We start from the raw sequence: 27,750 nt of genomic DNA, 5'->3' as shown, positions 1-27,750 counted from the left end.
AGCCGGCGTGGGGAGGGGGGGCCCGGCAGGGCGGGGGCCAGAGCCAGGCCGGGCCGGGGCCGGAATGCCCCTGTTCTCCGCGCTGTTGGCCTTGCTGTTGGTTGCGCTCTGCGCCCTCTTCTTAGGCCGGTGAGGGGATCCCGGCTATAGCGGGCGGGGGCTGGGGAAGGAAAAGAGACTGAGGAAGGGGGGCGCGCGGGAGGGGAAGGGGGCTGGGGGGGACGGTGTGCAGGCGGCGGAGGGGGAGGGCCCGAGGAGGGCCGCGGAGGGGTCGCGCGGCGAGGGGAGGGCTTGAGCGGGGGCGTAAGACCCGAGCTGGCGCCGAGGACCTGGGAGTAGGGGAGACTGAGGGAGCGGGCGAGGCCTGAGGAGATGCTGAGGCTCGAAGCTGAATAGCTTGTGTGTGTGTGTGTGTGTGTGTGTGTGTGTGTGTGTGTGTGTGTGTGTAGAGGGGCCCCGGCTTGGTGGTCTCTCTCTCCCTCCACACGCCCCTGAGTGTACCCTTCACCGAGTGCAGAGGGCACCTGCAGCCTCGCCCTAGGAGCCGGAACAGGTCTGGCTGCCCAGGAGAGAATGGCATTTGAGCCGGCCGGGTGTGACCCCACCGCCTTCTCTCTGACACCTGTCTAGAGGGCGGAGACATGGACTGTGTGGGGGAGTATTTGATGGCACATCTGACACAGCTGCCTGTACTTCGAATCCTATTGGGGCCTCTTCTTTCTTCATCTGGGGTTCCTAAGGGTTGGAAGGATTGCTTTCTTTGTCCCCAACTTAGGAGGTGGACTGTAGTTTGTCTGATTTCATCTGGGTGAAGGGGACACTACAGAATTAGGGTCTTGATCTTTGTGGCTGAGTGTAAGTGACAGAATGCTGTTTTGGGAGACTGGAGAGTTGCCCAGAAGATCCAGCTTTAGGACATGACCTTTTTGCAAGGCCTTCGAGGACCAGCAAGGAATGAGGAAAGCCCAAATTGGGAGAGGGTCCTGTGAACTCACAAGGATTTTTCTGCAGGTGGTTTGTGGTCCGGTTGGCCACCAAGTGGTGTCAGCGGAAGCTGCAGGCGGAGCTAAAGATCGGCTCCTTTTTTTGGATCCAGAATGTCAGCCTTAAGTTTCAACAGCACCAGCAAACAGTGGTGAGTCTTGGGCAACTCCCTGGGTATGTGTGTGGGTGGACCCAGCTGAATTTCAACTTTTTATTACTTTTTAAAAAAATTCTGGGTGACTTTCCTGGTTAGCCCAGCCTTGGCACCCCTTTGCCAAGATGATCTTAAGAGTTAGTTTGGAAACGCTGGGATCAATGCAAGTTGTTGAGTTAAAAATCCTTATAAGGCACAGAGTGTGCAGGGTACAATAAGAAAGATACAGAAGTAAGGACAGAACAAAGATAACAGGAAATAGAAGAGCTTACTGTTCTAATTTAAAAGGGGAAACAGCAACATATCCATGAAAGAGAAATACTAACCAAGTTGAGCCAATGTCATTGTGAGGAGCAGGATATAGTGCTCGGGAGAGAAGTTGGCGGAAATGGAGTGGAAAATATTTAGTGGAAGGGCTTCCTCCTCGTAGAACTTTTCCTGTCTGTCAAGCTGCTAATGGTTTACCTGGCAGCTAATGTACAAAGCTTTCTCCCACACTGTTTTAGGAAATTGATAGCCTGTGGATTTCCAGCAAACTCCTTAGCCATGATCTGCCGTGAGTACTCTACATCCTTACTCTTCCCTTGGGGAATCTTTTGGAATTGGAGTTTGCAGAATGACATTCTACAGAGGCCTCACAACCCAAGGAGGGGTTTTGCTGATGTCTCCCTCTCCCCCTCCCCTTTAGTCTGGAAGCTGTTATTTCGTGAGACAGATACTGATACCTACTATGAGACTGTTATCCATGATTTGAGCTGTATTTCTAGGGAGGTTGAGAGAGTGAAGGTGAGGGGGGGAGGAGACTGCTAGGGAAGGGTGGACCTGATGATAGTGAGGTTTCTCTTCTGAACAGACGTTATGTGGCATTGTGCTTTGGAGAAGTGCGTATCAGAACGGATCTACAGAAGGTTTCTGGCCTGTTTGCCCCATTTTCTCAGAGCACTGGGGTGCATCAAAAGGAACTGTCCTTTAGTCCATCCTTACTGAAGATCTTCTGTCAGGTGAGATACTTCTCCCAGTTTCCTGGACTGTAGTAGGGATGGCTGGCTTTGTAGTCGTGGGTGGATTTTTCCACTCTTTTGGGAACATCATATCAAGAGCTACCTCTTATTCTTTCTCTGTTAGGAGGGAAAGGTAGTGCCTTGATATTAATCATTATTCTTCTTTGCTTCTTCTAGCTGTTCTCCATTCATGTAGATTCTATAAACATCATGGTTCTCAAGGTGGCTACTTCTGAGTCCTTGTGGCACATTCAGATCAGAGAAAGCAGCTTTCTTTTGGACAGTGATGGGAAAAGGTAACCATTGGGTAGAAGAGGGTCAGGTAGTTCCATTCTTGTCTTAAAATTGTTTTAGGGTGGGTGAATTTTCTTATTAAGGTGTCAGATTTTCATCCTGTAGCATTTGAGGAGAGGTTGAGATTAGGCACTTCTCCCTGCCTTGTTCCTTTCAGCCAGCAAAGCTTGACTGAACTTAAATGGTGAGGAAAGGGGCCAAGTACTCTAATTTTTTTTTTTTTTCCTTTCCCAGGCTGAAATGTGAGGTGAGCCTAAATCAGATCAACAGCAAAGTTCTAAAGAGTGGCCAGTTGGTGAGTATGCCATCGTCATTCAGATGCCTTGTTTCCTTCTGGGTGCAAGATACGAAGGAGCTTCTGTGTTCTTATGTGGATTCTCTCAAGGTGGTGTTCCAGACCATTGCATTTTGACCCCAAACTGCCTACTTCTTAACACCTCAGAGGCTTATCCTCCCTGTAGGAGGACACCTGCCTAGCGGAGCTCTCACTGGCCCTAAAGTTGTGTCTAGAGGTGGGCATCAGCAGTCGGCAACTGAAGGTGATTGCTGTGGATATGTGGACACTCCATGCTGAACTGCATGAGGGCCTTTTCCATAGTCAGCTGCTGCGCCAGAGCCCAAGCCTAGCACCCAAACCTGTTCCTTGTTCAGGTAAAGCCCCGGCCTAATATTGGGCATTGGGTTAGCCTATTTTATGTGGAAAATGTGGCCAAAGAGGACGGGGCATTTTGGGAGACCTGAGTGTGTTCAGGATTCATTGCTCCTGTGTTATTCATTTATGTTTTCAGAGGTGACAGAGAACTTGGCTGAGCCAGCTCTGCCTGGCCTGTACCTCCTTCAGCAGCTGCCAGACCAGGTCAAAGTGAAGATGGAGATCACAAGTGTGGTGCTGTCCATGAACAGTCAAAAGAGGTGAGATCTCTCCTGGCACAGAAGTACGGAGAATGATAACTGGAGCTATATGCTGGGGTCTCTGTAACCAGCCTAGTAGCTACACTGAGTTTGTCTGTGGGGAGAAAGGGAGTAAGAATGGCATGTATTTCTTTTTTTTTTTTTTCTTTTTTTTTTTAATTTATTTTTTAATGTTTATTTTTGGGAGGGAGAGAGAGACAGAGTGTGAATGGGGGAGGAGCAGAGAGAGAGACCCAGAATCTGAAGCAGGCTCCAGGCTCCAAGCTGCCAGCACAGAGCCTGATGTGGGGCTCAAACTCACGGACTGCGAGCTCATGACCTGAGCCAAAGTCAGACGCTTAACCGACCGAGCCACCCAGTCACCCCAGAATGGCACGTATTTCTGAGCCAGAGTCTGTCTCTCATCCAGGCACCTGAATTGGACACTGAAGCTGCTGCAGTTCCTGTACCACCGTGATGAGGATCAGCTGCCTCTTCGAAGCTTCACAGCAAACTCTGATATGGCACAGATGAACACTGAACTCGTACTGAAAGGTTCACGGGTGGGGATGTCGGTACTGAGAGTACCAGACACTCTTTCCCCTGTGCCCCATTTGGTCTTTTTAGTTTAATATCAGTGTAACTGGAGATGCAGAGGAGAGAACATACTGAGAGAAAATAGCCCCAATTCATGAGTTTGGGTGATAATCTGTTCATCTGCTTGCCTGCCTCTGACCCTCTCCTAGTTTTATGTTTTGTTTTCCCAGTGTTCTTCTCTGATCTGCTCTTTACCCTTACAGATGGGTTGTTGCTGTCCCAGAGCCGCCAGCGCATTGTCTGTCTCAACTCCCTCAAGGCCAGTGTGCAGGTGTGATGACTGTGATACCAAGAATCATTCCTTTCTCTACTCTCTCCCTGTATCGTTGCATTGTGAGCTAATGAGATAAAACCCAAGCCCACAGTTCTGGTATTTATTTTCAGGTGACCACCATCGACCTCCTAGCCTCCCTGGTTTTGAATACTTGCATTATTCATTACCGGCACCAGGAATTCTCTCACTGGCTGCACATGCTAGCACTGGAGACCCAAGGGTCTAGTTCATCTGTTCTTACGCAAAGAAAAAAAAGGTCAGTGTAATCTTTTTCAGCCACCATCTTACCAGGTGGATTCTCAGATTCTTTTGGTCTAAAGTGGCATATTGTGTTAAACATGTATTTGATTACTTCAGTAGCAATTCTGTTTTATAGATCTTCCCCATTATACTAGGTTCTTTGACGGTAGGATGAGGTCCTTTTTGTTTCTATGTCCTTATTGCTCAGCATAGTGCCTTATTATACAAAATAAACAATTGTTGAACTGAACTTAAATGATCCACAGTATCTTGTCTGTCTTAGATTTTAAGGTGGTCGGTCATGTCACCTTCCATGGCTTGGAAGAAATGCCCCTTGGTTGTATTAGGTTGAATCATACGATATGCTGATGTCTATATTTGACATTCATATCTGACCTATGAAATGGCAGTCTCATGTGGTTCAACCTAGTAACTGTGGCATTCCTGCAGATTACTGTTGGGAGTAGCAGTAAACAGCAAACTGACAATTTCAGTCTTTTAATTTTCTGGTTGTTTTCCATTCTAAGAATCACAACCAAACTCACCCTGACTTTGGAGAGCTTCAGGTGTCTCCTCCATAATAGGAAGCTGGAATTCTTTCCTTACCAAACAGTGATGTCTGTCTCTTTGCAGAACCTTCCCCCAGATCCTGGCTCCCATTATCTTTAGCACTTCCATCTCCAATGTCAACGTTTCCATTCAGCTTGGTGATACACCACCCTTTGCCTTGGGATTCAATTCCATCTCTCTAGGTAAGGCTCTGGTATGGAAAAGGAGTAAGAATCTGTCCATTAGTGAAGCTGGGCCCAATTGATGGCCACAGTGGTTCCACAGAACTCCTCTCTCCCACCTACTTTGTTCAGATTACCAGCACCTGAGGCCACAGAGTATTCATCAGCGCGGCGTCCTAACTGTGGACCACCTCTGCTGGCGGGTGGGCAGTGACTCTCACATTCAGCGGGCACCCCACCCACCCAATATGCATGTTTGGGGTGAGGCACTTGTCCTGGACTCCTTCACACTACAGGTAGGTGGGGACTTTGGTGAACAGGAGCCCCATATAGTTTCCTTGTCCTGCCCTGCTGTAGAGCGTGGAGCCCCTTTTTGCCAGAATATGATGCATCAGGGTATTATAGAACTGTGTGTCTGCATGCTCATAATGGGGCTCCCTCTGCTTCTTTTCTAGGGCAGCTATAACCAGCCTTTGGGCCTGTCTAGCACCCAGTCAGATACCCTGTTTATTGATTGTACCATTCGAGGACTGCAGGTAGAAGCATCAGATACCTGTGCCCAGTGTCTCTCTCGCATTTTATCCTTGATGGACATACAGTCTGGGAAGTCCGCTGTCTCTAGAGAGTCTTCATTTGGGGAATCTGTGTCACTACTGTGGAAGGTGGACTTGAAGGTGGAGGACATGAACTTGTTCACCCTTTCTGCCCTGGTTGGTAAGTGGGACAGGAAGTCTGTACCGAAGTGGGTAGTTTCTAACCTAAGCAGATTATGCTGGTTCAGTCTGTGCCTTTTCATTTAATGAAGCTGACTATGTGAATTTTTCTATTCTATTTATTTATTTAATTTTATTTTTTTAATGTTTATTTTTGGGAGAGAGAGCAAGTGCATGTGCATGTATGAGTGGGGGAGGGGCAGAGAGAGAGGGAGGCACAGAATCTGAAGCAGGCTCTAGGCTCTGAACTGTCAGCACAGAACCCGACGTGGGGCTGGAGCTCACCAACTGCGAGATGGCCTGAGCTGAAGTTGGATGCTTAACTGACTGAGCCACCCAGGTGCCCCATGATTATGTGAAAATTTTCTAAATTAAAGGCATGAGATACTGGAAGGTCTTACACAACTATTGGGTTTCTTGATGTTTGTTAAAGGTCTATAGAAGATATTAAATATTAAGCAAGATTTATTTAAGAAAGGGGGTGGGGGAGAGGGAAAAATGGGTGATGGGCATTGAGGAGGGCACTTGTTGGGATGAGCACTGGGTGCTGTATGTAAGCCAATTTGACAATAAATTGTATTAAAAAAATAAAAAGTCAAATCATTATTAAAAAAAAAAAAGCCTTGGGGCGCCTGGGTGGCGCAGTCGGTTAAGCGTCCGACTTCAGCCAGGTCATGATATCGCGGTCCGTGAGTTCGAGCCCCGCGTCGGGCTCTGGGCTGATGGCTCAGAGCCTGGAGCCTGTTTCCGATTCTGTGTCTCCCTCTCTCTCTGCCCCTCCCCCGTTCATGCTGTGTCTCTCTCTGTCCCAAAAATAAATAAACGTTGAAAAAAAAAAAAAAGCCTTGAGGCACCTGGGTGGCTCAGTTGGTTAAGTGTCCAACTTAGGCTCAGGCCATGATCTCACAATATGTGAGTTCAAGCCCTGCTTCGGGCTGTCTGCTGTCAGCACAGAGCCCTCTTCTGATCCTCTGTTCCACTCTCTCTCTCCCTCTCCCTCCCCTGCTCAAAAAGAAAATAAACATTAAAAAAAAAAGCCTTGATAGTTGATCAAGAAATTGATTTTTTTTAATTTCCGTGTGTGTTTAGTTCTAGAGAGTAACTGGTACGTCTTCGGGCACTTTGTAGCAGTTAGGGAGCTTCTTTGGGTCTGCCAGATTTAGGTAGGTTAATTTAGGAAAGGAAAAGTTCCCTGAAATATGAGGAATGATCTTAGGGAGGTATGGGTAACACAGAAAGCTAGAGTGGAGGGAATAAATAAGAAAGGAGAGTGAGGGCTGCGGTTGCCATTTGAGAGCTGCGAACCGATGCTGACATGGTTTCTGGATGTTAGGTGCTTCCGAGGTCCGACTGGACACACTGACTATCCTGGGAAGTGCTGAAACCTCCACTGTGGGTGTCCAGGGACTTGTGCTTGCGCTGGTGAAGTCCGTCACAGAGAAGATGCAGCCGTGCTGCAAGGCTCCTGACATCCCCACTCCCGTGCTCAGCCTCTCCATGCTGTCCATCACCTACCACAGCAGCATCCGCTCCCTGGAGGTAATGCTTCTTTGGGGAGGTGGAGTCAGGTTGGCTTCTCCCTAGGCTTAGAGCATTTCCCAGTCTTTTGAGTCTGGTGTGAAACTCAAACTGTGAGAAATAGGACACTTTGTGTTATTCTTTTTGTCCTTGCTTGTTCTGTACATTTTTAACTCTTTATTGTGGGATGTAAAATATACACACAATTAGAACATATGAACTTGTACGTATCCATACCCAGCTTCAGTAATTGCCAGCTTAGGACCAATGTGTTTTAGCTACACTCTGCCATCCACCTCCCGCTCTGGGATTATTTTGAAGCAGACCTATACCAGACGTATAATTTCAACCGTAAACATTTCAGTGCATATCTCTGAAAAATAAGGAGCTTTTTTTTTTAAAGATCATGATCTGGTGTTACTTTCCTGAAGCACCCAGCTCATTAAAAGGCTGGAAGGGAGGGGTGCCTTGCTGACTCACTTGCTGGAGCATACATCTCTTGATCTTGAGGTTTTAAGTTCGAGCCCCACGTTGGGTGTAGAGATTACTTAAAAATAAAATCTTTAAATATAAGTAAATAAAAATAAAAGGCTGGAATGGCTCTAAAGATGGAGGCACTGGCAAGTTTTAAGAGGCTTTCCAAGATTTTTCTCCTCAGACTATTGGGTGGACATGGAATCCTCTTAGGAGAGGTGTGGGATATCTTCCTAATTGTCAGGCTTCAGCTTCCCTTGGAAACTGAAGAGTTGCCTTTTTAGAGGCTGGAACTCAAAGGAATTTTTCTGTTCTGGAATTTAAATTTTCTCTGCTTCACTATGCAGAATTGATTTTGTTTTCCAAGCTGACAAGGACTCCCTTCTTTGAGGCATACTTTTGTGTAAATCAATCGCTGTATTGATTTGTGTGGTCAGTCTTTTTTATATTTAAGAATTAAGATGCAATCAACGCATAAAACATTTTCAAATTGATTGTTGCAGTGGTTATTATGCAGAGTGAGCCTGTTATAGAAAAATAACTCATAGACAGAAATATAAAGCCAAATGATTAACTGTCTGCTGTACATAGCTGATATCCTATGGTAGATATTAAAGAATCAACACACATGATCTCTACTCTCGGACAATTTAGAATCCAGTTGAGGATTCAAAAGTGTGAGTGCTCTTACACATAAACAAGAACCGTTAGCTCAGCACATTCGTGCTAAGGGGAACAAGGCAAGGGAGTAACTAATGAGGCTACTCAGGAAATACTTCCTAGTGGAGATGGTTCTTGACCCAGGTGTGCTTGTATAATATTCCCGGTCAGCTCTCCTATTTTGGGATATTGTAACTGACAGATTCTTTTCTCTTGTTCCCTGAAGGTTCAGTGTGGTGCAGGGCTGACCTTACTTTGGAGCCCCCCAGATCACATGTACCTGTACCAGCACGTCCTGGCTACCCTGCATTGCCGAGACCTACTAAGAGCCACTCTGTTTCCCGAGACTGTTCCACTCCTTGCACTAGAGACTCCAGAGGCTGCGTCTGAGCCAGAAGGTCATCTCCCTGAGCCATCTCCTCCAAAGCGGCTCCTAAACCTCACACTAGAGGTGAGCACAGCTAAGCTGACAGCTTTTGTAGCTGAGGACAAGTTCATTACCCTGGCTGCAGAGAGTGTGTCGCTGAGCAGGCATGGGGGTTCACTGCAGGCTTACTGCCCAGAGCTGGCTGCCGGCTTTGATGGCAATAACATCTTCAACTTCAAGGAGGTGGAAGTACAGCTGCTACCTGAACTGGAGGAGATGATCCTCCACCGGAACCCCTTCCCTGTGCTGCAGACCCTCCGGAACCGTGTTTGGCTCCTGTCCCTGGGATCAGTCTCAGTGGAGTTTCCTTATCAGTACGATTTCTCTCGAACTCTGGATGAGGCTGTGGGAGTTCAGAAATGGCTGAAGGGGCTGCATCGAGGAACTCATGCTCAGGCTTCTCCAAGCCCTGCCCCACTCCCACCGGATCTACTCTTGAAGGTTCAGCACTTCTCATGGGTTTTCCTGGATGACATTTTTGAGGTGAAACTTCGTGATAACTATGAACTGATGAAGGATGAAAGTAAGGAGAGTGCCAAAAGGCTGCAGTTGCTGGATGCCAAGGTGGCTGCCCTTCGGAAGCAACATGGGGAGTTACTGCCAGCCCGCAAAATTGAGGAGCTCTATGCCTCTTTGGAACATAAAAACATTGAAATCTACATTCAGCGTTCCCGTCGTCTCTATGGCAACACACCTATGCGCCGGGCCCTGCTCACTTGGAGCCTGGCGGGGCTAGAGCTGGTAGCTCTGGCAGATGTCTCCTTCCATGGCCCTGAGCGTGTGGTAGAGCAAGTTCAAGAGCTTGATCCAGGCAGCCCTTTCCCTGCTGAGGGAGTAGATCTTGTCATTCAGTGGTGTCGTATGCTCAAGTGCAGTGTTAAGACATTTTTGGGTAAGTAGTACTTCCTTATTTGCAGAGTCTGGTGTTTGCCCTCCCAGCTCCAGGAAGCTCTTTGAGTGGATGCAGAGGAGCTCAGTTATATTGGGAACTCTGGTGGTTGTGGGATGGGTGGAGTGGGATGGGTGGGCTCCTCTTCCCTTTCTTTGTTCCTGAATTTCACCCTGAAACTGCTTGGCTAACATAAAGGGACAGCTAACACAGTCGTCTTCAGGGTTGGTGTACCCCTTGGATCTCAGTGGTATTCCCCTCACCATCTGCTCAGTGTCTCCATGCCCTTTTTCAGCTTTTCTGTCAATTGCCAGCTCTTGTTCTCTCAGTTGACTTTGTTAAATAGCTGGGTAAAAGTAGTGGTGGGGGAGAAAAATGTTTGAGAATATTGAGACAGTCCTCTGAATAGCCATTGTATATCCTCCCTGTAATAACAGTTCGGATAAGAGATTATCCCCGATACCTGTTTGAGATCCGTGACTGGAGGCTGATGGGTCGACTTGTGGGCACCGAGCAGAGTGGTCAGCCTTGCTCCCGGCGGCGTCAGATCTTGCACTTGGGGCTTCCATGGGGTAATGTGGCAGTAGAGAGGAACATGCCCCCACTCAAGTTCTACCACGACTTCCGCTGTGAGTAGAGGAAGGCAGTTGGTTTGGCTGAGGGATGTTGTGGTGGCTAGGATGGGAAATGAGCTGAGGCCCTTCTGGAGTGAAGAAAGAAGTTGTGTAACAAGGTGTACCCTTTGCCCCTCTGTCCCAGCGGAAATCTTCCAGTACACAGTGGTATGGGGCCCGTGCTGGGATCCAGCCTGGACCCTGATTAGCCAATCTGTGGACCTCTTGACCAAGCCTTCAGCTGACCCCAGCCCACCCTTGCCCTGGTGGGACAAGAGCCGTCTACTGTTTCATGGGGACTGGCACATGGACATAGAACAGGCAAATCTGCACCAGCTGGCTACTGAGGTGAGGGGTTCCAGAGGAGTTACTAGGATCGTATGGTTGGGGCCTGTGTAGCACATGGTAGGGAGAGAAAAAGGTACTGCTTTGGGAGATTTGGAGGATACTTGTATCCAGATCTCACGAAGTTGTTGGGGATGGTTATAGGACCCGTACAACACAACTGAAAATATGCACTGGGAGTGGAGCCACCTGTCTTTTCATTGGAAACCTGGTCAGTTTGTGTTCAAGGGTGACTTGGATGTCAACGTGAGAACAGCTTCTAAGTGAGTGGAGTAATGCCTCAACGGGGTGAGGGACTCAGGTTGGGGGGAGTGGGGAAGGGCCAGGGGGTTGCAAGTGACCAGGGCACTGAGGGCTGGGACTCTGTTGTGAGACAGGTATGATGACTGCTGCTTCCTTCACCTGCCTGACCTCTGCATGACACTGGACCTGCAGTGGCTGTGCCATGGGAACCCCCATGATCATCATGGTGTCACTCTGCGGGCTCCAGAGTTCCTGCCTGAGGTGCCCTTGGGCCAGCTCCATGACTCCTACCGGGCATTCCGCTCTGAGAACCTCAATCTCTCCATCAAGATGGATCTGACCCGGCACAGTGGGAGTGAGGCTTGGGTCTGGGGCAGCGGGAGGAAGGGTTGGGAGGATGGGCTTAAACACCGAGGACTTCAACTTGACCCTTGGGGGAGGGGATAAGGAAAGCAAGGGAGGATTTGGATTAGGACCTTTTCTGAGAGAGGGTTGGTGAAAACAAAGCTTAGATCTTTAAAAGGAATGAGTGTTGGGGATAGTGTGAGGTTGAATGCTGTTTGGATTTTTAAACCTCTAAAAGCTGAAGCTAGCTTTATCTCTGTGTTTTAACCACAGGTAGGAAATGTCTATCCTTTCTTTTGCAGCGATATCCCAGCCCCGGATTCTGCTATATAGTAGTACCCTGCGCTGGATGCAAAACTTCTGGGCAACTTGGACTAGTGTCACAAGGCCTATCTGTAGGGGAAAGCTCTTTAATAACCTGAAACCTAGCAAAAAGAAACTCGGCCAGCACTACAAGCAGCTTTCCTATACTGCACTCTTTCCCCAGCTACAGGTCAGGCTCTGACAGCCCTGGTGACATCTTCAGTTCTTTCCCCTTCCCTCGTTTTCGTGTTTTTTCTCATCTTAATCATCTGATGCCATTCTTTGTTCAGTGTTATGCTCTCTTGTTGCCAGGTGCATTATTGGGCCTCATTTGCCCAGCAACGAGGCATCCAGATTGAGTGCAGTCAGGGCCATGTCTTCACTAGGGGAACTCAGCGGCTTATACCTCAAGGTAAGGTCAAAGTCTGCCTTCATTTTTCCTACCCTCTTTGCCCTTCACATTGCTCTTCCCTCTATGTGTCCCACACTGTTCTTCTGTACTGGTCTGCATGGGCTCTGTATGCCTCCTTTTCTCAGCGGGCACAGTGATGCGGCGTCTCATCTCTGACTGGAGTGTGACCCAGATGGTTAGTGACCTAAGTCAGGTGACTGTTCACCTGATGGCTTCACCCACTGAAGAAAATGCTGATCACTGCCTTGATCCCTTGGTAACAAAGACCCACCTACTGAGCCTGTCCTCTCTCACCTACCAACGGCACAGCAATCGCACAGCTGAGGAGGTACCGCCTGACACAGTCTCTTTGCTACCATGTTTTTATCAGTAGGTGTTTTAGTCTGCTGTTACAGGGCTGCTATAACAAAACACCAAAGAATGTGTGGCTTGAACAACAGAAATTTATTCCTGACAGTTCTAGAGGCTGGAAAGTCTAAGATCAGGGGCCAACATAGTCAGATTCTGGTGAGGGCTCTTCTCCTGGCTTGTAGACAGTTGCCTTCGCTGGGTCCTCACATGGCAGGAAAAGAGAGGGAGAGAACACACTCTCTGGTGTCTCTTATAAGGGCACTAATCCCATCACAAGGGCCTCACTCTTGTGACTTCATGTAAACTTAATTACCTCCTAAAAGTCACATCTCCAAATATTATCACATTGGGGATTATGGTCTCAACATATGAATTATGGAGAGGGACACAATTCAGTCCATAGCAGTAGGTTTTAAGCAAAGTCCCGGGTAACATTTCTAACTGTATTCCAAGTATATATATCATTACTGTCTGATGAACTCACTGTTATCATTTGTATCAGTGTACCTCTTTTTGTTTTTTTTTTTTTTTTTTTAATTTTTTTTCAATGTTTATTTATTTTTGGGACAGAGAGAGACAGAGCATGAACTGGGGAGGGGCAGAGAGAGAGGGAGACACAGAATCGGAAACAGGCTCCAGGCTCTGAGCCATCAGCCCAGAGCCTGACGCGGGACTCGAACTCCCGGACCGCGAGATCGTGACCTGGCTGAAGTCGGACGCTTAACCGACTGCGCCACCCAGGCGCCCCAGCGTACCTCTTTTTGAATATTCCTTCTCTCCCTCTCCTAAAGATAGTCTCTTGCCTTTCAAGAAACAGTAAAACTTTTTTCCTAGCACCTTCTTTGGTATTTTTTGTTGTTGTTTTTTCCTAATTAAGGAAAGATTTTTTATGTTGAAATTTTCTTTTCTTTTTTGTTTTTTTTTTTTAAAGTAGGCTTCACACCCAAGGTGGGGCTTGAACTCATGACCCGGAGATCAAGAGTCATATACACTACCGAGTGAGCCAGCCAGGCGCGCCCCATGTGTTGAAATTTTCTAAATCATTTAAAATACAGCGGATGTAGTCAGAACGCAATCGAATGCACAAACTAAGACCACTTAGTTTTTCTTTCTCCAGGGTCTTCTTTTCTCCCCCAGAACAGATTTCTTGTTCAACAAGCTTGTTTTCTTGCCTCTGCCTTTGTGGTCCAGGAGAAATAGTGGGAATTTCCATGCTACCTTGTGGTTCTTTTCCTGTTTCTTAGGAGCTCTCTACTCGAGTTGGGGATCCTGCCTTTCATACACACCAGCTGCACTTGGTAGATTTACGGGCTTCCTGGACAACCACCAATCGGGACATTGCCTTTGGTTTATATGATGGCTATAAAAAGGCAGCTGTACTCAAACGTAATCTCTCTACGGAGGCCCTGAAGGGGTTAAAGATTGATCCCCAGATGCCAGCTAAAAAGCCAAAGCAGAGTGTACTGACCAGTGCCCCAGCCCCACCTCCTGTCAGCACTCCCAGCTTTAGTGGACAACCTGATAAGGGGTCCTCAGGAGGTAAGCTGGGGGAAATAAGACTTCATAGAGTTAGGTGTAGGATATGTGCATAGGATTGAACAAGAACTGGGAGGACTAAATCATGGCTGGTTCCATCTAGATATAGAGATGAAAACTATTCTTTTTCCATATTAGGTCACCTCTGACTTACATAGCCGTGATATAGGGGCATTTAAAGGGTGTCATCCTGTGGGAAGGAGGAGAGGATCATGAAGGAGTGATGGGGCCAGAACGGGATGAGTAAGGGAGAAAAATGATTAAAGAATTGTTATGTGGTTGGATGAATTAATTTGTTCAGTTAACAAATATTGAGTACTTAACAGGCGTAAAGCACTGTGCTGGGTTCAGTGAGAGATGTAAAACGAATGACATTCTACTTGCCTCAACAGGTTTATCATCTCTGGATGAGCTTAGTTCATTCATTCACTTCCAATCACTCATTCATTCATAGATTCATTTTAGCTTATTGTGGGTTTATAATGTACCAGACATAACCCTAGACGTTAGGGATATAAAAATGAGGAGAAGCTCAGAAACTAATAGACAGACATGTAAATTATTATTTCATTATGAAAATGCTTTTTAAGAATGTTTAAGAAGAAAGTATTTAAATCAGCATAGGGAAATCTAGAAAAGTTTCCCAGAAAAGATCATTGAGATGGGCCTTAAAAAATAAATAAGAGTTCGGCAGGCAAGAAAAGAGGAGAGGGCATTTTAAGGAGAGGGAATAAGTATAGAGGAATGCAAGTTCGTGGTAAATTTAAGAACAAGGTGGAAAGTGATATCAAAAGAGAAATCAAAAGAGAAAAAAGTATATGGGAGTTCTTGACTGGAATGAAGGAGGGAGTGCAATCAGGGAAAGGTTTATCGAGGAAAGTAGCATTTGAGCTGGACCTTGAAGGCTGAGTATGGTTTGAACCTGTGGAAATGGGGAGGAAAGGCATTCAAGGCATCCTGAATAGGAGTAGATTTGGTAAGGCTCCGTATGTTCAAAGGAGAGCGAACAATCTGTTTCAATTGGCATAGAGAGTAACTAAGGCGAGGAGCGAGGGAAGATCCTGGAAAGGAAAGCTGCACATAGACCATCACAGGTAGACCATCACAGGTCCTTTATACAAGGCTAAGGAGTTTTTGGTCCTTATTCAGTAGACAGTGGTGAACTACTGAAAGTTTTTGAATGGGGATGTGTCATCATGAGACTTTACTTTTAGGAAGATAAATCTAGCAGTGCTGTGGAGGAGGACTGGAGAGGAAGAAACTGGAGGTGGAGAGACAGATAAGGAAACTATTATGGTGTCCCAACAACATGTAATGAGGGCCTGAACTTGGTAGAGGCAGTGGGAATGGAGATGAGGGGATGGGTAGAAATGTTATTGTACTAAGAAATTTGACAACTGGTTGGAAGAAAGAGTTAAGATAGAAAGCAACAATGACTGAGGCTTTGAGCCTGGGACTAGCATGATGGTAACAGTAATATCAGAGATAGGAGAGCCAGAGAATACTAAATACTAAACAAGTTCGGGGAGGAACAGGGTTGTTGAGTTCAGATTTGGACATGCTGAGTTTGTGGTGCAAGTAGTACATCTAGGTAATGTCTAACCAACAGCTGGAAATGAGGATCTAAAAGCTTAGTACTAGAGGTGAAGACGTTGGGAGTTTCAGCATAGAGCTAAAAGTTAATCCCAAGTAGATAATAATAGTTGCTTACTGTGTGGCAGGTCCTCTGCAAAATACTTTTATATGTTATTGCATTAAATTCCCTCAACAACCTTATGAGATAGTTATTATTATTTTACAGACAAGGGGACTGAGACACAGGTTAAAGCAAGCTGCTGAAAGTCACAATTGAGTAACTGGCAGAGATAGGATCTTAAATACAGGCAGACAAGTCTGATTCTGGATGCTGCTAACCATAACACTCTGTTAGAAAAACTCATTAGAAGAAAGAGGAAGAGAAGGGAACCCGAGGAGATACTTATTTCTAAGACATGGGAGAAGAGGATTTAGAGGCATAATCGTAGGAAGCAGTAGAGCTATGAGAACACAGTGGCACTAATGGCAAAGGAGTGGTTTCATATGGAAAGGAGTGGTCCACAAACAACATTTAAAATAATATAAAATGAAAAATATAAGGAACAAAATGAGAAGAAAGATCCTAGAGTAATCAGAGGTTGATATACCTAAGAGAAAAAAATGCTGCTATTATATAGCACTCTTGGGAATCTGTTATTTTTGTTAAAATTGAGGAAGTGAAATGACAACCCTTATTTTGCCCTCAGAGATCAAGGAGGGGAGTGTGTGGGCTGGAGTTGCAGGTTGGAGAGAGTATTTTCTAGAGAAATTGAAGGAAGATCGGTTTGGCCCTAGATGTATTGCCCATATTCCTTTGAGATTGTGACTTTCTTCCACTTCCTATTTCTCTGCCAGGTGCCTACATGTTGCAGAAGCTGATTGAAGAGACAGACAGGTTTGTAGTGTTCACAGAAGAGGAATCAGGTGTGAGTGATCAGCTGTGTGGCATCGCTGCCTGCCAGACGGATGATATATATAACCGAAACTGCCTTATTGAGCTGGTTAATTGCCAGGTAACTTCTCTTTACCAGAGCACCCCAGCATTGGGCTAGATCCTAATCATATGTGTTCACCTTCTCCCAGCGCCAAATAAGAATGGGCAGATAGAGCTCCAAACAATTATTCCTTCCACCAGGTATCCAGGATAATCCTTCCATTTCTAAAACCATAGTGTAAGCCAGAATTAGATCCAGCTGCATTCATTGATACACTCCTTTCACTGACCTTCTCATCTTCCCTGGTGGCCCTTGTGCTATGATTCTGCTCCTGTCTATGGCATAGATGGTTCTTCGTGGAGCGGAGACAGAAGGCTGTGTTATTGTGTCAGCTGCCAAAGCTCAGCTGCTGCAGTGCCAACACCATCCAGCCTGGTATGGTGACACATTGAAGCAAAAGACATCCTGGACTTGCCTACTGGATGGTATGCAGTACTTTGCCACCACTGAAAGCAGCCCCACTGAGCAGGATGGCCGACAGCTCTGGTTAGAGGTTAGTCAAATACAGGAATTGCAGGCAGTCTCTGATTTGTGGTCTGTGAGCACATAGTGCTTTTTTCTTTTTTTTTAATCTCTTGCTGTTCTTTTTTATTGTGAGGGAAATTCTTGTTTCCCAGCACTAGAATAAAATGGGTTGGAACTTTTTTACGTTTGAGAAGATTGCTGACCTCTGCTAATAAATCACACTAATCAGCAGGCAGCCAAGAGAACAGGCAGTAAGCCTGAGAACTTTAGATAAATTCTTTATCTGCCCTTTCTCTGATTTCTCTTAAGAAGATGTTTGATTAGTTTCAGCAAAGCAGTAAGGTTGAATACAAAGACTGCTTGTCTAGGACTCAGGTTATGTGAGTTCTAATGCCACCTTTGCTGTTATAGTAGCCATGAGCCTTTGGGCGAGTCACCTTTATTGACTTTGTTTAAGTTTATCTATTTATTTTGAGAGAGAGAGATGAGAGCAGGGGAGGGGCATAGAGAGAGGGAGAGAGAATCCCAAGCAGGCTCTGCGTTGTCAGCACTGAGCCCGATGTGGGGCTCAAACTCACAGCTCTGAGACCATGATCTGAGCTGAAATCCAGAGTCAGAGGCTTAAACTGACTGAGCCACCCCAGAGCCCCAAGTCGCCTTTATTTGTAAAATTGAGTTAATACTTCCCCCTCACAAGATTGTTGAAAGGATCAAGGGTGAGAAACTGCTTTGAAAAATACAAAGCTTCATTTAGATGGAAAATAATTACACCATTTTTAAAAAGTTATGTCAGAGGAGGTCTAAGTGTGTCAAGATAGCATTTTGTTCGATGGTGGAATTATGAGCAATTGGCAGGGACTAGGCTATAGATTTTCTTTTCAGTGTAGTAAAACTGAATTTGCTCTATAATTTCTAGGATATTCTCCCAGAATAATAGGAGATCTAATAGTTATAAGATGTACCTAATACTCAGCATTGTTACTACTTAACCGGTGTGAAGTGTCCACATTGTGCTGGGCATGGTACACCCAAATGAATTACTGGATCCAGCTACATCTTTAAGGACCAATAGGATAACTGCATTTACCATTCTACTCAGTGGGGAAAAGGCTAATCCCTTTTCTGTCCTCCCTGCCTGGTGCTTCTTACTCCAACAACCTTAGGGCTCAATCTAAGCAACCTCAGGTGTAATTACACACAAGGTAATCATTTAATCAGATGTCAAGCCAAGTAAGGGTCAAGTTATTGGTACTATGAGAGGTCATGCTGATATATTACATCTGTGATTCAGGCAAGCAGTGCTCTTTACCACTAATCTCAGGAGGTAGGCATAGAAGGTATACTCAGGCAGAGGTGGGCAGGATGAGCTATGCAAGATCTCTAGCATTTTCCGGGCCTCTGCTTCTTTTAGGCATGCCCTCTTTTACATGTGAACCCTTTTTTTCCTCAGGCTGTGATATTAGCATTAGAGTAGAATATCCTAGGGGTTTTTTTGTTCCTTTAATTGAAGTATAGTTGGCATATTAGTTTCAGGTGTACAACATAGTGACTTGACAATTACAAACATTATAAAATGCTCACCAGGGTAGTTACCATCTGTCACCATATAAAATTATTACAGTATTATTGACTATTTCCTGTACTGTACTTTTCATCTCTGAGTTATTTTATATCTGGAAGTATGTACCTTTTAATCCCCTTGATTTATTTCACCTATTCCTCCCACCCTCCTCCCCTTTGGCAACCACCAGTTCTTTATGGGTTTATTTCTGTTTTTGTTGTTTGTTTTTTAGATTCCCCATATAAGCGAAATCGTATAGGATTTATCTTTGTCTGTCTGATTTTACTTGGGATAATACCCTTAGATCCATCTGTATTGCCAAAAATGGCAAGATTTTATTCCTTTTATGGCTAGTAGTATTCCATTGTGTATATATAAAATATGTCTTTATCCATTCATCTGTTGAAGGACATTTAGGTTGCTTCTGTATTTTGGCTATTATAAATACACATAATAAGCATTAAATATAGGGCTTTTCGAATTAATGATTTCATTTTCTTCAAATAAATACCCAGAAGTGGAATTATTAGATTGTATGGTACTTCTCTTTTTAGTTTTTTGAGGAATCTCAGTATTGTTTGCCAGAATGGCTGCACCAGTTTACATTCCTGCTAACGTTGCACAGTTTCCCTTTTCTCATCGTCCTTGCCAACATGTGTTATTTCATTTTGATACTAGCCATTTTAGTGTGAAGTGGCTTTGATTTGTATTTCCCTGATGATTAATGAATTTGAGCATCTTTCCATGTGTCTGTTAGCCCATCTGTATGTCTTCTTTTGGAAAAATGTCTACTCGGGTCCTCTGCCCATTTTTAATTGGATTAATGTTTTTTTTTGGGTTTTTTTGGTGTTGAGTTGGAGGAGTTCCTTATGTATCATTTGCAAATATCTTCTCCCTTTCAGTAGGTTGTCTTTTCGTTTTGCTTATGATTTCCTTCACCGAGTTTGGTGGGAGTACTTTGATCTTGCCTTTCCCATATGAAATTTTTTGTGACTTGGCAGATCTGCTTATGGTCTTCATATCACTCATTCTACAATTCACTTTGACTTCAGCTTGGCAGAGAGACTCAAAAGAATTCATTCCCTTTACCCCATGGGCAACAGTGTCACAGTGGTTGTCTGAAAACAGAAAACAGCAAAACCACAATTGCATGAATATCAAAGTGGGTGGGAAAGTCACTGGTTTTGATGAAATTTTTTGTGCTTGACAGGATTGACTTTTTCCTCAAAAAAAATTTTTTTATTGTGGTAAGATATAAAATTTACCATTTTAACCATTTTTTAAGTTTATTTATTTATTTTGAGACAGAGTGTGAGCAGAGGAGGGGCAGAGAGAGAGAAGGAAAGAGGGAATCCCAAGCAGGCTCTATGCTGAGCGCAGAGTTCGATGTAGGGCTTGATCTCACAACTGAGATCGTGACCTGAGCTGAAATCAAGAGTTGGATGCCACCGCTGGTTTTAACCATTTTTAAGTGTAAAGTTAAGTTTGTATTAAATACATTCATAATGTTGTTCAACCATCACCAGCATCCATTTCCCTAACTCTTCATCTTATAAAACTGAAATTATACCCATTAAACAATAACCTCCCTTCCCCTTTCCAGTCCTCAGCAACCACCATTCTACTTTCTGTCTCTATGATTTTGGCTGTTCTTAAGTACCTTGTATAAGTGGAATCATACAGCATTTGTCTTTTTGTGACTGGTTTATTTCACTTCCTATAATCTCTTCAAGGTTTGTTCGTGTTGTAGCATCTTCCTTTTTAGGATTGGATTCTGTTGTATGTACAAGAAATTGCTTATCCATTTGTCTATCAGTGGATACTTGGGTTGCTTCCATATTTTAGCTATTGTGAATAATACCATGTGAACATGGGTGTACAAATCTCTTCAAGACCTTGCTTTCAGTTCTTCTCAGTATATATCCAGAAGTGGAACTGCTAGGTCACATAGCAAAAATTCTATTTTTAATTTTTTGAGGAATTGCCATACTGTTTCCATAGTACCATTGTACCATTTGACATACCCCAACAGTGCACAAGGGTTCCAATTTCTGCACATCCTTGGCAACACTTTTTTTTTTTTTTTTTTTTTATTGTAGCCATCCTAATGGGTGTGAGGTGGGATAGGATTTTTTTTTTTTAATGTTTATTTATTTATTTTGAGAGCACAAGTGGGGAAGGAGCAGAGAGAGAGAGAAGGAGACAGAATCCCAAGCAGAGCCTGATGTGAGGCTTGATCCCAAGAACTGTGAGATCATGACCTGAGCTGGTATCAAGAGTCACTTAACTGACTGAGCCACCCAGGTGCCCCCAGTTAGGATATGATTTTAACCTAGCTTGCTTTTCTGGTCTCAGGCCTGCAGGCATGTAACTCATCTGGGTTTGGAGAATTTAGGTGGTGGGCCAGGAGGGAGTCATGTATGTCTTCTACCCTGGGAGATCCTTCAAGCTGTTCCAGGCAGTGGAAATTTAGATAGTATTACTTGCATCATAATCATCTGTGTCCCAGTTGGCTAGGAGTTAAAGGTGCCTGTATCTCTGTCTTCAGGTAAAGAATATTGAGGAACACCGGCAGCGTAGTCTGGACTCTGTGCAGGAGCTGATGGAGAGCGGGCAGGCAGTGGGAGGCATGGTTACCACCACCACAGGTCAGCTCTCCCTTATTCCCCATCATGTTGTTAGGTGTGCATTTTCTTACATACTCTTAAAATTAACATATGCTGGAATAGGACCATTTTGTTTTAGGCTAGGGGGAAAGCAAGTGTCTGGAGTTCCCTAAACATCACATATGGCTGGGAGGTTCTCACAATACCTCCATTGAAAATGTCTTTCTCTTATCTCTTTCCCACCTCTTCCCAGATTGGAACCAGCCAGCTGAGGCGCAACAAGCCCAGCAAGTCCAACGGATCATTTCACGCTGTAGCTGCCGAATGTACTATATTAGTTACAGCCATGACATTGATCCTGAGCTGGCAACTCAGATTAAGCCACCTGAGGTTCATGAGAACCAGGAAAAGGAAGATCTCCTAAAGAAACAGGAAGGTATTCAGGGCTTGAAAAGCTTTTAGAAGGGAACTAGAGAATTTTTGAAAGTAGCTATTTCCTTAGTGGTTTTGAGTTAGTAGTGTTATTAGAAGTCCCACTGTGCCCTGGGCATTAACACTTTCACTTTGCTCTACATTGTGTAAGTTCTACTATAAGAGAATAAACTGGACTGTTGGAGGGAACTGGGATGAATGGATATTGTTTAATTCTAAAATAAGAAAACCTATTTCTACCCATGAGCATCTCTCACTAATACCAAATATGGGTTAGAAGATGGGGTTGATATTTAGAGAGAAACTTGAGTTTCTTACCTAGCTGCTATCATTTACCTAGGAGCTGTGGATACCTTCACCCTTATTCATCATGAGCTGGAAATCTCCACCAACCCGGCTCAGTATGCCATGATCTTAGACATCGTCAACAACCTGCTGCTCCACGTAGAACCAAAGCGGAAGGTGAGCATGGGCCCTAATAGAATGCCACTTAACCTCACAGGAACTGACAGACCTTGTGCTTTATTTGGGGTCCAGTAAGAAAAGCCATGCTTCAGACTGAAAAAGGACCTTGTGGTGAGTACATCCTGTGTTAGTCAATAGCAGCAGTTGAAATTGTCTAGAAAAGGTCTGAGTGTTTCTGAGACTGCAGAGCTTGTTTATGTGTGGTTTTTCTTGGTCAGTTCTCTGCTGAGTCACTTTAATACCTCTAAAAACAGTAACTGGTCCCCACTATCACCTCTATCCCTACTCTGTGGCACTGGCTTATTGTGAAATCTTTATGTCTTCTGCATTGGCCTACCCTTTATGCTTGCTACTAATGGTAACAGATACAAGTAAGCTTTCCAGAAGAGGTCCCTGTTTCTCGTTCCTTTCTGTATTTCACCTTACTACAAGACATGTCTATTAAGAAGCCTTGCTCATTTCCTTTTCCATTCCTTCAGGAGCATAGTGAGAAGAAGCAGCGAGTCAGGTTCCAGCTTGAGATCTCTAGCAATCCTGAGGAACAGCGCAGCAGCATATTACACTTGCAGGAGGCTGTGCGGCAGCATGTGGCCCAGATACGGCAGCTGGAAAAGCAGATGTATTCTATCATGAAGGTAGTCACCAGGGCAGTTTGAGGAGAGGGTGTTCTCCTAGGACAAAGGAGATCTCCTCTCAGTTTCTCCTGCCTTGGCTCCCTAGTCTTTGCAGGATGACAGCAAGAATGAGAACTTGCTTGACCTGAACCAAAAGCTTCAGTTGCAGCTAAACCAGGAGAAGGCCAACCTACAGCTGGAAAGTGAAGAGCTGAATATCCTCATCAGGTGCCATAGCATCCTTTCCCTGCCCTTTTCTAGTGCCCCAGCTGGAATTGATTTCTCTTCCTTGCTTTAGATCTATTGTGCATTATCAAAGGCTGATGTAGATTTGGGCACTTCCCGAATGAGCGTTGCTGGTCTTGGCCAAGAGATTGAGAACAGGAGAGCCCCTGCTTTGGCTCCTCATTAGAGTACCTCCTGGGAAAGGAGAAAATCAGCTCAGAAAGATAGCTTTTGTGGCCCTGGTGCTATGCAGGTGAACTGAAAATAAAATATCTTGGAAGTTGATCAGTAAGGAGCACAATTGCAGATACAATTGTAGGGGTTTATTAGTGGGCAGAGATTACTTTATTAAGAAGCACCTGGAGGGCACTTGGGTGGCTTAGTCGGTTGAGTGTCCAACTTTTGACTTTGCCTCAGGTAATAATCTCACAGTTCCTGAGTTTGAGCCCCACGTCGGGCTCTGAACTGACAGCGGGGAGCCTGCTTGGGATTCTGTCTCTCCCTCTCTCTCTCTCAAAATATACCAAAAAAACCCCAAAATAAAACCTTGGAAAAAAAAAAAGCAGCACCTTTATGGCTCCATCAGTAGAGCATATGACTCTTGATCTCAGGATCATGAGTTCAAGCCCTATGCTGGGTGTGGAACTTACTTTTTTTTTTTTAACATGGTTAGCATGTGGCATAGCGCACATATATATACGTGTGTGTGTGTATACACATATATACATATATGTGTATATATATTTTTATAATTTATTGTCAAATTGGCTAACATACAGTGTGTGAAGTGTGCTCTTGGTTTTTGGGGTAGATTCCCATGGTTCACCACTTACATACAACACCCAGTGCTCATCCCAACAAGTGCCCTTCTCAATGCCCATCACCCATTTTTCCCTCTCCCCCACCCCCCCCATCCACCCTCAGTTTGTTCTCTGTATTTAAGAGTCTCTTATGGTTTGCTTCCCTCCCTCTCTGTAACTGTTTTTTTCCCTTTCCCTTCCCCCATGGTCTTCTGTTAAGTTTCTCAAGATGGGTGTGGAACTTAAGAAAAAACAACAACAACAACAACTGTGGAATTGAAAAATTTGAAAGATGGGATTTATTCTCCCATGGCCCAGGGTGTGAGGAGCATGAATCCAGTGAAAAAAATAGGGAATAGCTGTCCCAAAATAGGTCCATCTCTGGATTTACCTCCTGCATCATTCTAGAGCATTCTACCCCACCCCCAACCCAAATGCTGTTACCCTTATTGGCTTTGGCCCTCCTGTCCATTTATAGGTGTTTTAAGGATTTCCAATTGCAGCAGGCCAATAAGATGGAGTTGCGAAAACAACAAGAAGATGTGAGTGTGGTTCGTCGCACTGAGTTCTACTTTGCTCAGGCACGATGGCGTCTGACAGAGGAAGATGGACAGCTAGGAATTGCTGAACTAGAGCTGCAGCGGTTCCTCTACAGCAAGGTATCGGGTATATACAGTCACATAAAGGCAGCTGTATTGAGAGACATTGATCTATCACAGGAGTCTTAACTCGGAGAAACAAAGAGGCTAATTATTATATGATTACTAATGCTGGTATTAATGGTTATTAATGATGATACATGAGCAGAGTTCCCTTTAGACATAGTTGTTTGTAATATTAAATAATACAGATATAGATGAGCTTGATCAAATGCTTCTTTCATTGAATAAGATTATCCCTAGAAATATGGCCCAGAAAGAAGTAATCTTCCAATACCAGCTTGGAATAGAATTAATTCTATACTGACATTCAGCTTTCCTGCAATAAATGGAGGAGAAGACATGATTCATTATTCCACACTCCTTCCCCCTGGGAGTTTGGAAATGAGTGAGACCATTTTTGACTATTACAGTAATTGGGAAGGATTCCTGGCACTTAGTGCTCTTGTTAGTAGTGTCCATGAGAAACACTGGATTAAAGGGTGAATTGACTGTATGGAGATGAAAGGGATACCAAAGGTTGGGATTAAACATATGGAGAACCTGAAAACAGGATATGTAGCAATTCTCTAGCAAGCTCCTGAGAAAGACTTATAATAGTGTGTGGGGTGGGGTTGGGGGGGAATCTGTCTTTATAGGTGAATAAGTCTGATGACACAGCAGAACATCTTCTGGAATTGGGCTGGTTCACTATGAACAACCTCCTCCCCAATGCTGTCTATAAGGCAAGTCTTATTTCCCCATTCCTGCCCCATTCTCATGCTTCCTAACACAGGGCATTTGTAATGGCCCTTCCCCATAAACCCACTAAGGGAAATACTGTGGTGATCTGAGAGGTGAAAGCTTGTCTAGCTTAGCAAGACTGTTGCTTTTCCTCTTAGTCTGCAGGGATTTGTGGGTAGATTTATCACTCTTTATCTTACAGGTAGTCCTACGGCCCCAGAGCTCCTGCCAATCTGGGCGACAGCTAGCCCTCCGCCTTTTCAGCAAAGTCCGGCCCCCTGTTGGGGGTATTTCTGTTAAGGAACACTTTGAGGTTAGTAAACAGTCCTTTGGGGACCCAGGAACAAAGGGCACTCAAAAGCTATCTGTGTGTCAATGTTACATTAGGGGTAGGTAAACTGAGGGATGATGTCTGAGCTTAATTGCTTCTTCAGCCTTTTTCCTCTTTAGGTAAATGTGGTGCCTCTCACCATCCAGCTGACACACCAGTTCTTCCATAGAATAATGGGCTTTTTCTTTCCTGGCCGAAGCGTAGAAGATGATGAGGTTGGTGATGAAGAAGATAAGTCCAAACTGGTGACTACTGGTGAGAACTTTTATGGTGGAGATCCGGAAGACTGGGGTAGCAGCCTCAGCGATAGGTGAAGCTTCAGAAAGAGGACAACAGCTGGTGTGCTTGCTTTTTCATAGGGATACCAGTGGTTAAGCCTCGGCAGCTGATTGCAACAGATGATGCAGCACCACTGGGCCCTGGGAAGGGTGTTGCACAAGGCTTAAATCGGAGTTCTGGTGTCAGAAGATCATTTCGGAAAGTACCTGAGGTACCAGACATGTCCCTAATGACAGAAAGATGGAAGAATCCTAGGGTTCTGCTTGGGTCAGCTGAAGATTTCTTCTGTTTCCTGAGTCTTTTCCAGGGATGAAAGGAGATGGAGATGTTTGGGGTTCTAAGTTTCTTCTGATGGTTTCAAGAACTCATATTCGTTTCCTGCCTTTCCTAGCACCCTGTGGATGATATTGACAAGATGAAAGAGCGAGCCGCCATGAACAACTCCTTCATCTACATAAAGATTCCACAGGTTCCTCTCTGTGTCAGCTACAAGGTCTGTTCCTCCCTAGTACTTTCTAGAACAGGGTGGGAAGGGAACCAGATAAGATCAGAGATTAAAATTAGGCACGACAGTCTAAATTGTGAAGATGGTCTTTGGGTAATAATCTGCTGTTCCCTCTGCTGCCTTCAGGAATCAGTACTGTTACAGGATGAGGTAAAGGGAAATCAGTATCTTTAGATTGCTGCTGCAGGAAAGTGCTAGACTTGGGACTCAAGTATTAGATTGGACTGTGTGTTCACTTCAGCAGCACATATATTAAAAAAGTATTAGCTGTGGACTAAAAATGGCAGCTGATCTTTTCGCTCTTCTTTTCTCTCCCCTCTCCCTCCTTCTCTTGCAGGGTGAGAAGAATAGTGTGGATTGGGGTGACCTTAACCTTGTGCTGCCCTGTCTGGAGTACCACAACAACACATGGACATGGCTAGACTTTGCCATGGCTGTCAAGAGGGACAGCCGCAAAGCCCTGGTTGCCCAGGTATCCGGCCAGAGTTCATGGCTGTTTGGTTAGCAGGGGCTGACAAACAGGTCCTGTGCTCAGGAGCCTTTCATTGTAGGACATATGTAGGACAAGTAGCCTTGGCAACGGGCAGGTGCATGAAGTGAGCAACTTCTATCCCTGCCCTCTCCATGACTTTGGTCAGATGTTTAAATGTTTACACTTATATATGTTAACTGCTGTTGAGTTTTAGGGAACTGAGGGCTGACGCAACTTCAGGTTTAGAATAGGTTCTAATTAGACTGTAAGCTTCTTGAAAGCAGAGATCATTTTATAATTTGAATGGCCACATTGTGCCTTCATGTAAGCTTAACAAATCTTTTTTGAATTGGTTCACAGTGATTTATTCTGCCTGTTCCACTAATATTTACCTTCCCTTTTACTCCTCTCTAACCTACCAGGTAATCAAAGAGAAGCTAAGGCTGAAGCCTGCAACAGGGTCTGAGGTCCGGGGAAAGCTAGAAACTAAATCAGATCTCAACATGCAACAGCAGGAAGAGGAGGAGAAAGCCCGACTCCTCATCGGTTTAAGTGTGGGCAACAAGAACCCTGGCAAGAAGTCCATCTTTGGCAGGCGCAAGTGATCCAGCATGCAAGAGTGGCTGCAGTACAGGATCTGACTTTGGCTCAGGCCCCAGGGACTTGTGGGGTGGGAGGCGCTTCCCCTCATCCATCAGGATTTGTGGTGGTCAGGAGCTCACAGGGTACTGTGGAGAGAGGCACTGCTCTTTTAGCAGCTGGCCTGTTCCCTGCAGAACACGGTGGATAATAATGCTGAGTTCTACCTCACACTGATCAGCAGGGCCAGAGAGGCATCAAGAGAGCAAGACCCAGGGATTGGGCCCAGGATCAGGATCTGGTTCCCTTGGGGCCAACTGAAAGGGTGGGAGGGACAGTTCTGATCAAGTGTGATAAATTTTTATAGACCTATATATAAATATATACATATATATTTCTAAGTGTAACTGCTCTCCCTCTGTGCCAGAAAGTTGAGGGGAGGATCCGCTCTCTCCCTCATTCCACTGC

At 45.0% G+C, this 27,750-nt stretch overlaps 1 protein-coding gene across 2 annotated transcripts; it reads left to right on the top strand.

Annotated features, from left to right (window-relative positions):
• On the top strand, positions 1–27,683 carry BLTP2 (bridge-like lipid transfer protein family member 2). Of its 2 annotated transcripts, XM_040455333.1 has the most exons (39): positions 1–129; positions 1,012–1,135; positions 1,645–1,694; positions 1,992–2,139; positions 2,317–2,435; positions 2,668–2,728; positions 2,895–3,084; positions 3,222–3,345; positions 3,755–3,879; positions 4,125–4,192; positions 4,306–4,451; positions 5,069–5,187; positions 5,299–5,462; positions 5,622–5,880; positions 7,213–7,418; positions 8,758–9,850; positions 10,285–10,476; positions 10,607–10,809; positions 10,951–11,069; positions 11,184–11,404; positions 11,697–11,887; positions 12,010–12,109; positions 12,235–12,437; positions 13,705–13,999; positions 16,427–16,584; positions 16,853–17,059; positions 21,141–21,240; positions 21,452–21,634; positions 21,971–22,092; positions 22,575–22,730; positions 22,816–22,937; positions 24,213–24,393; positions 25,032–25,118; positions 25,319–25,429; positions 25,567–25,702; positions 25,807–25,937; positions 26,118–26,219; positions 26,569–26,703; positions 27,126–27,683. In XM_040455333.1, exons 1-39 carry the CDS (start codon positions 65–67, stop codon positions 27,306–27,308), a joined length of 6,699 nt encoding a protein of 2,232 aa, XP_040311267.1. In that variant the 5' UTR covers positions 1–64; the 3' UTR covers positions 27,309–27,683. The 2 variants fall into 2 exon arrangements, 1 of the variants encoding a protein (XP_040311267.1); XR_005784664.1 differs by lacking the exons at positions 26,118–26,219; positions 26,569–26,703; positions 27,126–27,683 and having other exon boundaries at positions 25,551–25,702; positions 25,807–25,923.
• Positions 27,684–27,750: the final 67 nt, after the last annotated feature.

The sequence above is a fragment of the Herpailurus yagouaroundi genome, unplaced genomic scaffold (genome assembly GCF_014898765.1).
Source record: "Herpailurus yagouaroundi ecotype Mexico unplaced genomic scaffold, PumYag 215, whole genome shotgun sequence".
NCBI lineage: Eukaryota > Metazoa > Chordata > Mammalia > Carnivora > Felidae > Herpailurus > Herpailurus yagouaroundi.
The sequence above is the reverse complement of the archived record's forward strand: the minus strand, read 5'-3'. Positions and strand labels throughout refer to the sequence as shown.